Consider the following 14,500-nt stretch of genomic DNA (forward strand, 5'->3'; position numbering starts at 1 on the left):
CCTCCTACTGGTAGAAAGTCTTGCCTCTAGGCATCCCCTCCCTCGCCTCTTCTGACCCACCACCCTCTTTGGGAGTGACCACTCGGAACAGATCACCTCCTGCTGCACATCAAAGCAGGGAAAGGGTGGCTTAGTGACTTTGAAAGAAAACATAATGTCTAGCCTCCTGCTCATGGGTTGTGCGAGCAGGTTGACTCTGCGCGACTCCTGTGTCTCTCGGTGCGCTCGGTTCAGGAAATGAGCAGCAAGCCACACACGGATTATTCCTACCTAGAAGGTTCTAAAACTCCGTTATCTCCATCGCCCAAGCCCCTTCAAGGCTGCCCGACCGGGTTTCTCCCCCTAACAGGGCTCGCCAGATATGTCTGCCTCTGGGAATGCCAATCGCTCCTGACGATCAGGAGGGTGGAAGATGCCGCTAAAGTCCCACTAATGGTTTTGCTTTTAGTTCTGTTGGCAAACTCCCCTTCATTCAAGCTCCCGGCGCTCTGGAGCCAGGTCTAATTAGAAGAGTCCCAGGTTCACCCTTCTCGCGGAGAAAACGCATTAGTCATGGATGAAACCGCAGGAAGGGTGCCGGGAGCTCAGTGGAAGATGAAGCCCTTCCGAAAATGCTGGAGAGCCTCCGAAGCGGAAGAGGCAAACTAGATCTGACCGCGGCCCGAAGGGGAGGATGTAGAAACCTGGGACCTACACCGAGTACAGTTGACTTGGTTGGAGGCCTCAGCTAAGTGCATAAATGACGCTCGCTGAACATCCAAGCAGACATAAGCAAAGTGTTCAGTATAAGACAGCAAAGCCTCGAGCCACGGCAATGGACGGAAAGGGCGGAAAGCCTCCAGCCGACCGGGACAGAATCTGAACAGGGCACAGGCAGCACGAGAGTGTGCGCGCGCGCTGGGGGTGGGGTCGCGCCAAAGAATCCGAGTTAGTGGTGGAAGGGGAGTGGTCAGTTTTTGGAGAGTCGTGCACCAGGAATTGCGGACTCGGTGACCTGCGGCCCACCCAGGAAACAGCAGGTGTCTACCCAGCTGCAAGCTTATCCTCAACTTCCTAGCGGCTCCCTTTGGGCTGCTGCAAGAGTCAGGGTTGAATTGCGAACCGACCCCGGGAAGGGCGGGGCGCAGGGCCGCAGAGGGGTGGTGCAGGTGGGCGGGCCGCGCCTGGGTGAGAAGGCTGGGCCTATAAAGTGCTCGCGGCCCTAGGGGCTATGCTGCTTGTCGGAGCTGGTGCTACGTGGGCTTGGGGCCGATCGCTGCTCGGGTCTGCAGGTCCCTGAGCCTCCGAGAGAGGAGGAGAGTGCCTGCCTCCGTTTACCCCGCAGCTCAGCCGGCGAGCGCGCCCGCCCCAGGGAACCCCAGGCAGGTGAGCGAGGCTGAGGCCTTGGGGGAGGGAGCAGGGCCGGAGGGCTCTACAGTTCCGGGCGCTGGGGTGAGCCCCGCGGGGCAGGTTGGCTCCAAGTTTTGCTAACTTTGAATTCGTTTTAGGTTGCGGCTGTAGCCGGCCTCTCCACTCCAGGGACTTTGTAAACTGGAGTTGCGGAGGCCGGTCCCTCCCCTTTGGAAAATGACTGGCTCGGCTAGTTTGCTTCGGGGACGCAGGGCATTTTAGAAGCCTCTGCACGTCTTGCCTCCTTTTGCAAATCTGCCCTTGTTGCCTTCTTTTTCCAGCGCCCCGGAAAGGCCGTTCCGCCCCGCGAGGGAAACGGAGCCGTTGACCATGGTTGCAACTGGCAGTTTGAGCAGTAAGAACCCGGGCAGCATTTCAGAGTTGCTGGACCATGGCTTCCACCCGGGGAGCCTGCTGAACGGTGAGTTTCCCAGCTGCTCGCCTCTCTCTACTCCAGAGTCGAAGCCCCTGGATAGAAGAGATGGGCGGGCGGTGGCGCCCCTTTCCTTGATGTCGGAGCACTACAAAACCCATCTGAAAAGACTCCTTCCCAAACTTTCTAGCACCTTCTGTTCATGGTAGTGAGAAACAAAAGCAGCAAAAAATAAAATAACCGAAGGCTGCATGGTCTAGTTTGCGGCCAACAGGCTGTTTGGGATTAAAAGTTATCTAGATTCCTTATGGGGTTGTGAAGTTACGGCGAATTTTAAGTGTACAGTTTTGTGTTTTAACAAATATGTTCACCCTTAGAACCCTGCCATCACCCCTCCCCTCAAATTCTCATGTACCTATTTGCCATCAGTTCTCCACTCTCGCCCTCCCTTGTCCCCAGGGAAACAATGATCTGCTTTTTGTCTCCATAAATTAGTTTCGCCTCTACAGTTTCATGCAAATGGAATCCTGTAATATACACTTTTACAACTGATTCCTTCCCGGCAGCCTAGTGATGTGGAGATCCTTTAATGTTGTGGCTTAGATCAGTATGCGTTCCTTTTGATTGCCGAGTAGTATTCTATTTGTACATACACCCAGGCTTCTGTTTTTAATGCCGAAAGGAAATTTTAAAACAGCGGTGGTGCAGGACACATTTTCATTTGCAGTTTTAAGCAGCAGTTTCTAGGTTAACATACTGCTCTGGCACTAAGGAACTGTGTGGCATAGACAAATTGCCTAAGATCTTTGGGTCTTCCTCATTTAGAAGGCAAAGTGGTTGATGACCTAATTTTATAGGCCAAAACTCTAAAAATTCTCTGTCTTCAATATAGGTAAAATACGGAGCCTTCTAATTAGGAGCGTATTTGTTTCATTTAGTTATAAAAAAAAATGATCTAACTGAATGCATGATGTGGAGAGAGGAAAAGGCAGGAGTCAATGAAGGTGAAGTATGCCTAGGGAGAGGAGCCCTGCTCACTTGACTCTGTGTGTGTGTGTGTGTGTGTGTGTGTGTGTGTGTGTGGTGTGGCAACCTGCCAAGTGGTAGGATTAATTTGGGAGGTAGTAGGTGACCAAATGCAGAGTATCTCTTTTCCTTTGAGCAAATCTAATTTTATTTTCCTAGGACTGTTTTGTTTTGCTTGGCTACGAAAACTACCCAGCCAGTTATAAATATCCTCGTGAACCTCAAAGGTCTTTCCTTTGAGCAGTTTTTAATCAGAGTGGTTGAAGCTAAAATTGGGATCTGCAGACCATTCCAGTAGAGACTTTGAAAGAAAGACACAAATTCAATATTTAATGTAACTCAGTAAGTTCATCACAAGTTCATCACTAAGGAACAGGAGCAAAACTTCTGTGTTTTACAAGAACAAACACATATAATCTTAGAAAGTAACAGTCCATCAAAACAAAAAAAAAAATTATAACCATTTATATTCCAGAGGTAATGTGTGTTCTCTGTAAAACAAAATTAGAAAACCCTCAGAGCAAGTGAGGGAGCAAGAAAGAAAAAAATCACTGGTGTTCTCAGATAACCATATATGGATTTTTGAGATAATCTGTAAGCTTGTGTGTGTATACGCATGTAAGTGTAAAAAAAAAAAAAAAAAAGGTTATGCCCTATTTATCAAAACCTTTATCCCATGGATGAATTTCCAGTCTCAGAGACGTTCAGTGACTTGCTGGGTTACCCAGCTAGCTAACAGCAAAGTGAAGTCTCCGGACTCCCAAACAAACACTAGCAACAGGTAGACATAGTAGATAGATAGAAGTCACCAACGTTGTTATCTTGGTGTGTTTCTTTGTTTCACCTTGAACTTACGTTTTCTGCAGATTTTGACTACTGGGATTATGTTGTTCCTGAACCCAACCTCAATGAGGTGATATTTGAGGAGACGACTTGCCAGAGTTTGGTTAAAATGCTGGAAAACTGTCTGTCCAAATCAAAGCAAACCAAACTTGGTTGCTCAAGAGTCCTTGTCCCTGAGAAACTGACCCAGAGAATCGCTCAAGATGTCCTGCGGCTTTCCTCCACTGAGCCCTGTGGCCTGCGAGGCTGTGTTATGCACGTGAACTTGGAAATTGAAAACGTATGTAAAAAGCTGGATAAGATTGTGTGTGATTCGAGTGTGGTGCCCACTTTTGAGCTCACACTTGTCTTTAAGCAGGAGAACTGCTCATGGACTAGCTTCAGGGACTTTTTCTTCAGCCGAGGTCGCTTCTCATCTGGCCTCAGGCGGACTCTGATCCTGAGTTCAGGATTCCGCCTCGTTAAGAAAAAGCTTTACTCCTTGATTGGAACAACAGTCATTGAGGAGTGCTGAGGAGGAAACATTTTAAAGGTCCTTCTTACAATTGGATAATAAAACTCCGCAGCTGCCCCCTGAGAGTCATTTGTAGTCACCCTGCCTGCTCTCGAGAAACCCCACACTGAGTCATCTCCCTTCCATGCCTCCACGTTGACAGCAACCCAACTAAAAGGCTGATTGATTTCATGGCCTTTGAGAAAGGACCCGAGAAAGCGTACATTCTCTGCCTGTATCACATGTTTTCACAAAATGGCATGGAGTAAAAGAAGCAATCCACTTTAGTTTTCCGTGTGACCTCGCTTTTTCCAGGTAGTCTTGCTAAAGAGACTGTAAACCAACTGTGCCTAGTTCGATTTTCATATGGCTTTTTTTTTTCTATATGTTTCCACAGTGATCCTTTCAGTCACAGAAACTTAATGATGCTTAGCCTGTCAAAACTTCCAGAGGCCCACACCAGTTTCCTGCCCCGACTCAAATATGAAGGGTGCCTAGACTGGAGGGTAGAATGTAGTGGGCGAACTTAATTAAAAGTTAACCCCGTGCAGGAATGAATAAGCAGTGTCACATCAAGAACAGAGCTCCTTCCGTTTCTTTGCATCCTGTCTGTGCTTCTGTTTCCAAGAGGCAGCGAAAGCGTGTATTGTCATTTCAGTCACCACGGTGTTGTTTTAGATATGGTACGCGACAGGCTCCCTTTTTCTAGTGCTCAAGTATTGACCGTTATTTTTCAACTCGAAAAATGGAAAGTGTTGAACTGATTTTTTTGGCATCTAGTTGATTACTCCTCCACTGGTGAATGTGTATGGGGCCGGGAAGTGAGTTCCCAGATCCACTTCCTTTCTCATTTGCTTGATAATGTAGCTTCTTTTCATTATTACGTATGCTTAACTTCAGACGAAGCCTCTCACTGTGTCGGTGTTATCTGGCCCTGGCTTCTCCTGGGAACCGAAGTGTCTCCTTAACCTGAATCTTCAAAGGAGATACGTACATGCTACCACTTTTCATTATCGGGATGAGCCTATTAAGTCCGCTTTGTCTTTGGATATCTGCTTTATAGTATGGACTAGAGAATGAAAATCATGGTCTAGCTAACCAGGTTTCTTCAGCCTTGGATACCCGTCCCTGGAGAACAAGAAAGACCTGGTTTTTTTCTTATTCCAACGTGCTAGATCACTAGCCATCCTTGTTTAATCTTAGAGTGTAGCCTCCCCACTGTGGTATTCAATTCAGCAAGACCCTCACATTTTTGCCCGAAGTCACCTATAAAGAGTTTATTCAGGTCTCCCGCCCAAATTATTAGTACTGCTTTACATAACTGAGGCCAGGCTCCTAGGGACGAATGTCTTCATCCTGGCCATCCTGGCGTTACTCAAAAGCAAGCGCGGCTGATCCCATAAGTGACCTAAAACTTAACTATTCAAATCAGCAAGCAGTCTAACAAATCAAACTCTTCCTGTTTGGAAAGATACCGCAAAGCTGATCTTTATAGGACTGGGCCAAGATAAGTCAACCTTGTTTGCATGTCTGTTATTGTTTACGGCTGCAAAGGTCACTGTGATTCCTTGCGCATGGCTTCTCGGGTGTGGATGTAGAACCGCTGTCCTTCTTCCACTAACAGTTGTCATTTGTCATTGACTCTTGTCTTTTGTGCTCATGAAATGGTTGATGGCTTATGGAGATTCTGAAATTAATATTCCTGTTCAAGGAAATTAAAGTTTGTCTATTTTTGACAATAAAGCTTCATATATTTTTAATTCTGTTGTCTTCTTTGTCTTTAATGAGTTGATAACAATAATCGCTTGAAATATATCTGGCAATATTTAAGGGAGGATGACCAAACAATTACTCCTTTTTGGCAAAGGCTCTTTGTACCCTTCATTGTAATAGTCCAATTATATTTATCACATGTGCTTATGTATCAATAGTGATTTGCTTCATGATTTTTCAATTACAATCATTTTTATAGAAAAACACTAATAATTTGAGTTCCTTTGGCAACCACCTTTTTACAAGCCAAAACTGTATCAACTGTGTCTATATCAAATTGTAAGATCAGTGTATATTTTCATTTTCACTAGTTTATTCCATTTGAACATATCTTTCTTTTCAATGTTTATTTTTTGAGAGAGAGATAGAGTGTGAGCAGGGGAGGGGCAGAGAGAGAGAGAGAGACACACAGAATCTGAAGCAGGCTCTAGGCTCTGAACTGACAGCACAGAGCCCTGTGTGGGGCTCAAACCCACAAACTGTGAGATCAAGACCTGAGCCGAAGTTGGTCACTTAACCGACTAAGCCACCTAGGCGCCCCATATCTTTCTAATTCTACTACTATCAAGTTGACTTTTTAATCTTTTCACGTATTTTTTCTGTCTCCTTATTTATGGTCATTAGCTCAGATTTCTCAAACCATTCAGCCCACATTTAATAACAGTAACTAAATATTGGGCTCTGTTCTAGGTGCTTCACACCGATGATCTCACTTACTTCTCCAAGAGCCCTATGAAATGAGATTACGGTAATCTCTATCTTGTAGCTAACTGTCCAGACACAGGTTTAGTAACCTGTCCAAAGTCAGCAAGTTATGCAGGAGAGCTAGAGTACTATATAAAACCAAGCCGACTCATGGGCCAAGTTCACCATGCTGCTACCAAGTGCACAAGGTAGCACAGAGACCTTATCCACATCACCAAAAGCCTGTAAAAACGATGCCAGAAACATCTGCCTCTAAATTTGAAGAGTTATTAATGTGGTTTCTTTTCAGGTAGGAAAAACGAGGAAACTACTGTCAGTATTAACCATTCACTGGAGCTGAGCTATGCTTAAAAAAAAAAAAAATCCAAATGTTTAAAATACGTGCATTTCAGTCCTGGCACCTTCATGCCTATCTTGTACAATTGGCCTGGTTATTTTCTCATGTACCTTCAAAAGAAGGTGTAATCTGACCCCTCTCTCTCCCAGTAGAGAATAAACTGTTAGCTACAATGTGTGATGGCCTCTTGAGAGAATGAGATGTCGTATTTTCCTCTTATTAATAGGAAGATAGTATTATAGTAATGGATTCAGTCTCCGGAATCTGTTTCACCAATAATAATTTATATCCTTACGGAGTCAGCTTCATGCTGCCCTATTGACAGTTTTCCATTTGCACAGTGGAAGGATGTACAAGTGTAAAAAATCTTAGCGGTCTATTACACTCAGTTCTCAATTAACTACATTGGTTTAAATAAGTGATGATAATAATAAAAGTCCAAGGCAGGTTGGCAGCAGATGAAGAGGGAAAGGTACATGGTGATATGCTAGGAGGAGCAGATATTCAGAACCCCAGATGCCTGCCATTGAATATAGACTCCCCCTACTCCATGAGATCCTCTGCATCTGCCACAGACAAGAGAAGAAACTGTGAAGGGTTTCATGGGAAATTCGGGGGCCAGGTGTAGAAGTTACGTACACGATTTCTGCCAACCTCTCATACAGAACTCAGTCACACGGCCCTATCAATTCCAAGAAGGGCTGGGAAATGTAGTGGCACAGTGTGCCCAGAAAGAAGTGGGCTTGACAAACTGTTTCTGCCACACAGGAAGAAACGAGTTAGTCTATGAAACAATAAAGAGTCCAGAACCATCCCTAGACATGTAAGGAAAGTTGATTTACAGTATAGTTGGCACTTGAGATCAATGGGTAAATGATGGTGTTTTTCAGTAATTGACGCTATAATAACCGTTTATCTACGTGAGAAAATGGAATTAGATGCATATACATCAAGTACAAAAATAAATTCCAGATTGATGAAAGGATTCAATGTAAAAGGGAAATTTTTAGAAGACAATATGAATTTTATGATTTTGATGTATGGAAAGATATCTCAATAAGATGCACAGAAATCACTGAAACTTCTATTTATCACATCACACTACAGATAGAAGGAAAACACAAGTCATGTGCTGGAACAAAGTATCTTCTATACATATAACTGAAAAAGAGTAACGAGAACATATTAAGAATCCTTTCAAAGCAATTAGAATAACGCAAACAACCCAATAATATAGGCAAAAGCTTGAATAGGCACTCTACAGAGAAGGAAGCCCATATGGCTGAGAAGTACATGAAAAGAGGCTCAATTTAGCTAGGAATAAGAGAAATGCAAATTAAAAACACAAGACGCCAATGTACAGACATCATTTTATTTAAAAAAAAAAAAAGATGTGGGGCGCCTGGGTGGCTCAGTCGGTTAAGCGTCCGACTTCAGCTCAGGTCATGATCTCGCGGTCCGTGAGTTCGAGCCCCGCGTCGGGCTCTGGGCTGATGGCTCAGAGCCTGGAGACTGCTTCCGATTCTGTGTCTCCCTCTCTCTCTCTCTGCCCCTCCCCCATTCATGCTCTGTCTCTCTCTGTCTCAAAAATAAATAAAAGTAAAAAAAAAAATTAAAAAAAAAAAGATGTAAAAAGTTTAAAATCTGAAAATTCCAAATGTTGATGAGGATATGGAAAAAAAAAACCAAAAACCTTACTTCAACATACTGATCGTTACGTGTATCTCTGCCCTCTGGCATTAGTTTGTAGAGTTGAAGTTTAACATATTTTATGTTTCATCAATTCCCTTTTTAGTTATCATAACTAGACCAGTGTTCTTCAAACTCTTTTGCTTGCTGCACATCTTTAAATTTCTATGAAAACACGCCCCCTTCCATATTATTAAATTGCCATCCAAAAATTTCATCCTAAGTCTAAAAAGTTGCAAATGATGTATCTTCCAATATGCAATAAATACTGATTTTTTTAATGAAATGATTACATTGGGAAATGTTTCCAGTGGGCTGTAAATAGTATGATAATTTAATACACAGTAACATCTACTTAGAAAACACTAAAGTAAGATCTTCAACAGAGTACAATTTTTCAGTGTTACTTTTTCCTTTTTTTTGGTGCTTTCTTAAAGTCTACTTTTTACATCGAATTTTACCTTCATATAATATAATTGTTAATGTTTATTTATTTTTCAAAGAGAGAGAGAGAGAGTGAGAGCGAGGGAGAGGGGCAGAGGGAGTCAGAGAGGATCCCAAGCAGGCTCTGCACTGTCAGTACAGAGCCCGACACAGGGCTCCAACTCACATACGGTGAGAACATGACCTAAGCTGAAATCAAGAGTCAGACACTTAACCAGCTGGGCCACTGAGGCACTCCACCTTCATATAATATATTTTAAGCTTGAAAGTCTTTTATTAATATTTCTTCTCTACAATAAAATCAAGACTATAAATTAAAATTACATTTTTAAAAATTTCCTGTAATCATTAGACTTTAAATGTTAATGTTTTGATCGAGTTAACTTTACAAATAATAATCATATACAATTATCAAAACAACATTAAGTATGTTTTTGAATTTTATGAATACTACTAAACACAAAAATACTATCATCCCTCAGATGATTCTTTTAAAGTAGTGAATTAATTTATAGATAAATAACTGGTTTTTGCTAGAATTAGAGGATTAGGCATCATTTCTTATGTTTCTATAGATGTAAGCTCTGAAAAAACATATTTATATCAATAAGTACATGGGAATTGAGGAGATTTAATTATTACGATATCAAATTGTAATCAATCTTTGAGCTACTTTCAAGATAAGATGCCAAAATCACACAAATATGAATCACCAAAAAATATTTTCAATGATCAATAAGCAGATAATTCAATTAGATTTTCTTTCCATATTATTGCAATCAAAGGATTAAAAAACACCTGACTTGCAAAAAGACTTGTTACCAAGATGGATTACCTAGTTTGCTTACACTGCCAAAACAAATACCACAGAAGGGGTGGCTTAAAGAGAAATATATTTCCTTGCAATCCTGGAAGCTAACATGTGAGATCAAGGTGTTGGCAGAATCAAGGTGTTTTCTCTGAAGGCACTCTCCCAGGCTAGTGTGTGCCTGTCCTCTTTCTCAATCTTCACATTGTCTTCCCTCTGCACTGTTTACGTCCAAATCTCCTCTTCTTATAAGGACGTATTGCATTAGGAATCACCCTAATGACCTCGTTTAATTTAATCATCTCTTTAAAGACCCTGCCTGCAGGTACAGTCACATGCTGAGGTACTGGGGGTTAGGACTTCCACATACGAATATCAGGGGTATACAAGTTAGCCCATACAACCAGACATTCAAATAGTTCGCTTTCTCAATACTATCCTACGGCAATATTTCAAACTGTCCCTTTGTTTGGTACTTTACAAGCTAGGTCATTACACCCCAAAATATAGCATTGTATTAAGATTGGCCAACAGAGAGACGCACGTCTTTTGTGAAATGGAGAAAGAGGGCCGTTACACAGGAAGCGAGCAATCAAGACCTACATCTCAAGTAACTTCTCAGGAAGATCAATTTTTAAGGAAGAGCGCTTATAGAGGAAAGGGCTTGGAAATTGGTTCCCTAAAAATTATGCACGCCTCACATCCCTCAGGGAAAATATTTATGTATTCCTGCACTCATTTCCCAATGTTAAGACTACTCACATCTGCATGCCAGGAGACTGACAATTCAGCATCAGACTGGAAGAACAGCGGGGAAACAACACAAATGCCCACAAATTTAATGAATTGTGATAAGTGAATTGTGCTATAGTCGTAACTGGAATGCTAAACAACGATAAAAATGAATGGAATTTAAATCACGAATGACCTGGAGGAAACTTTAAGATATAATATTGAATGCAAGAGAAATCACAAAAGAATTAAGAGGCTATTTTTCTGTTTATGTAATGATTAAAAACATGAAAAACTAAAATGTTTAGGGATGCCAAAAATGCGGTTTATCTATTTTAAAAAATCCAGGGATTTAGGAAGCACAGATTTGTAAGATGGTGGGGGGATATCTGAAAGGATAAGAAAGTATGCAGGAGGTGGGCACACATATATTGTTGAATCCTGACTCCTTATGCTTTACATGTATTTTATAAATCTTTTTTTGTACCTTCTCAATAGTTAATACAATATTGTAAAGTTTTAAAAGACTATGGGCAATTTAAAAAGTTAAATGAAATTCAAACTATACCTCTACCTAAGAATTTTCTGTACTTACAGAAAGTGTATTTTCACTAGACGAGCTCTAAGAAATCAGAAGATCTAATCATTTATTTGGGTCGCTAATTTTTCCTAGTATAAATATCTTGAACAAACTTCAACAATAATTATAACCAGCTTTCAATTATTCTCACCATGGAAGGAACCCACAGAATAAATAATGAAAAACAACATGCAATGCAAAAATCATTACCATTTGGCCATGGGCTACATATTATTAATCTTTTGACACATTTACCTTTGCAGAAGATAATATAAAATGATTTTTATTGCCTGATCACACAATATATGAAAAATTATGACAGAGCATGCTAAGAAGTGCAGACTATTTGAAAGAGGCTGCCTAGGAACTTAGCTGGATAATTAAGAATTGATCTTGGGGCGCCTGGGTGGCTCAGTCGGTTAAGCGGCCGACTTCGGCTCAGGTCATGATCTCACGGTCCGTGAGTTCAAGCCCTGCGTCGGGCTCTGTGCTGACCGCTCAGAACCTGGAGCCTGTTTCAGATTCTGTGTCTCCCTCTCTCTCTGACCCTCCCCCGTTCATGCTCTGTCTCTCTCTGTCTCAAAAATAAATAAATGTTAAAAAAAAATTAAAAAAAAAAAAAAAAGAATTGATCTTATTTCCAGAACTGATAATTAGGTCAAGTTATTTACATAAACCTATTAGTTAATAACTTGCAAATATAGAAAAAAAAAACTTCTTCAATATACTCAGAACATGCTGAAGAAAATGCAAAGGCAAACAAGTCAAATCTCAAATCAAAAATCAAATTATACCTCAAGTATGATTTTGCTGGGAAAGATGAGGTTGGTTTTCTAAGTGTGTTTCGAGGCAAAACTCCAGACTATAGCCCTTTGGAGCGAGTATAAAAGAGCATTTTGCAATGTCCTATCAGCAATAGCATAAAGATATTGAGTCAACTGTTATTGTGTTTCAGAGAATTGTCCAGGTAGCTACCACATAAATCAAATAGAACTTTCTATAACAGGCACTGTGGAGTATAAAGGAAGTATTAGCAGCAGCACAAACAAGCTTTAACAGGAAGGGAAGAGAGTCTGGTGTCGAGAATTCTACACCTAAGATTTCTCCTGCTTTAGAGGTCATGTGTTAGCCTGCCACCGTTTCATGGGTTCCTGTATAAGACTCAAGACTCTTCGGTGAGAGACAAAGGATTTTATCACTCACACCCCAGAAGCAGCACGGCACCAACATATCTGCATCAGTCACCTCATTCCTCCTGTCCCGAAGGAGCAGTGATGTTGGGCCCAGATACCTAAAAGAAAGGAACTCTGAACCGAGGGAACCCAAGCCTTTTATAACGGGCATGCCTGCCCTTTGCTCCAGAGGGAGACACTCTCTTCCACTGTTGTTCACTACATAAACTTTCTTGAAAAAATAGTCCAGACATGCCTCACTTGGAAGACATGCAGAAACATGACCACTTACAGAGGATTGCTTCCCAGAAGCCAGTATTAAGACCTGAGCCTGCCATTTGTTGTTGCAAAAGCAAGCACAGTAAACAAGTGACTTTTCTATCCTGATTAATACATGTGTACCCAACAAAACAGTCTCAAAATGTTAAGTGCAATGTTAAGTGCAAATTCATAAAATTCGAATTGAATAATTCAGAAGCCTAGTGAATGTTATTAATACACTTCTCTCAATAATTGAAAGATGAACATAAAAGAGAATTAATTATTCAGGGGCACTTCAGTGGCTCAGTCAGTTAAGCATCAACTCTTGATCTCAGTTCAGGTTTTGATCTCAGGGCCGTGAGTTCAAGCCCAGTGTTGGGCTACGTGCTGGGCGTGAAGCCTACTCAATAAATAAATTAATCAAAGTAATTAATTAAATACATAAACAAATAAAAAGAATTAAAGAAGTGGAAGATTCAAATGACAACTACATATTGTGTTTAGTAAACCATGCAATGAACTATAAACCTCCAACTTAGTAAATACACATTACTTTCATATATTCTCAAAAATTTACCACAATTTACATATAACACAAAGAAAACCTGAAATTAATGCAGATTGTTCTGCGAAATAGGAAAAACATAAAAATAACCACAAAACAGACATAAATTTTGGGATATAAACACAAATACACATACTTCTACATAATTCATAGGTCAAATAATAAGAAAAACCTTAGGGTTTAATGATAATGAAACTGTTACATATCAAAGACATCTAGGATGCAGTTAAGACAATCCATAGAAAGATGGGGCACCTGGATGGCTCAGTGGGTTCAGTCTCTGATTCTTGATTTCAGCTCAGGTCATGATCTCACAATTCATGAGTTTGAGCCACAAATCAGGTTCCGCGGTGACAGTGTAGAGCGTGCTTGAGATTCTCCTTCTCTCCCTCTCTCTCTGTCCTTCCCCAGCTCACTCACTCTCCCTCTCTCTCAAAATAAATAAGTAAACTTAAAAAAAAAAGGACAACCTATAAAAAGAAATGTATAGCCTTAAATATTTATATGAGGGGAAAAAAACTTGAAAATCAATGCGTGAAATCTCCAAGACATTACAAGATGAAGTTTTGAAATCCCAAAAACTAAAAGGGGGGAGATGACAAATATAGAAACAGTAATTAAAGAATTAAGAAACATAAAAAATAGGATGCTGAAAAACTCAAAATCTGATTTTTTGGAAAAGACATTGACAAACGAGGGGAAATGAACAAGCGAAAAACAGAAAGCACCTATAAGGAGTCATAGGCATGTAAATTGGAACCTAAATACAGATGTAAGAAAAATAAGGGAACATATTTTAGCATAACTACATGTCAATATTGTGTTTACTGAAAAAAAAAAAAAAAAAAAAGAAGAGGCGGCTGGGTGGCACAGTTGGTTAAGCCTCCAGCTTTGGCTCAGGTCATGATCTCACAGTCTGTAAGTTTGAGCCCCACATAGGGATCTGTGCTGACAGCTCAGAGCCTGGAGCCTGCTTCGGATTCTCTGTCTCCCAATCTCTCTGCCCCTCCCCCACTCATTCTCTCCCTCTCTCTCTCTCTCTCAAAAATAAACATTAAAAAAAAAAGAAAAATTAGTATAGTATAATACATATTGTTTGTGGATCCATACATATGTAGTAACAGGATGTAAAATACAGGTAAAAAATAAAAACTAATTCAGTATAATAGTTACCCCTAGAGAGAGCATAGGATGAGATCTGAGAATGCAGTATGAGAATCTCTAATCAAAAACTAAAGATAAATACGTTTGCACACTTAAAATCCAGTACACAGATAGGTATTTTCTGATTTGCTTTATTTTTCTGTGTG

General features: G+C 40.9%; 1 protein-coding gene across 1 annotated transcript; it reads left to right on the top strand.

Moving 5' to 3' along the window:
- Positions 1-323: 323 nt before the first annotated feature.
- Positions 324-4,411, top strand: DDIT4L (DNA damage inducible transcript 4 like). Its single transcript, XM_019415817.2, has 3 exons — positions 324-1,365; positions 1,671-1,810; positions 3,655-4,411. The coding sequence occupies exons 2-3, from the start codon at positions 1,720-1,722 to the stop codon at positions 4,143-4,145; spliced, it is 582 nt and encodes a 193-aa protein (XP_019271362.1). The 5' UTR covers positions 324-1,365; positions 1,671-1,719; the 3' UTR covers positions 4,146-4,411.
- The last annotated feature ends 10,089 nt before the right edge of the window (positions 4,412-14,500 follow it).

This window comes from Panthera pardus, unplaced genomic scaffold (assembly GCF_024362965.1).
Source record: "Panthera pardus isolate Hobbes unplaced genomic scaffold, ASM2436296v1 HiC_scaffold_13, whole genome shotgun sequence".
Lineage (NCBI taxonomy): Eukaryota > Metazoa > Chordata > Mammalia > Carnivora > Felidae > Panthera > Panthera pardus.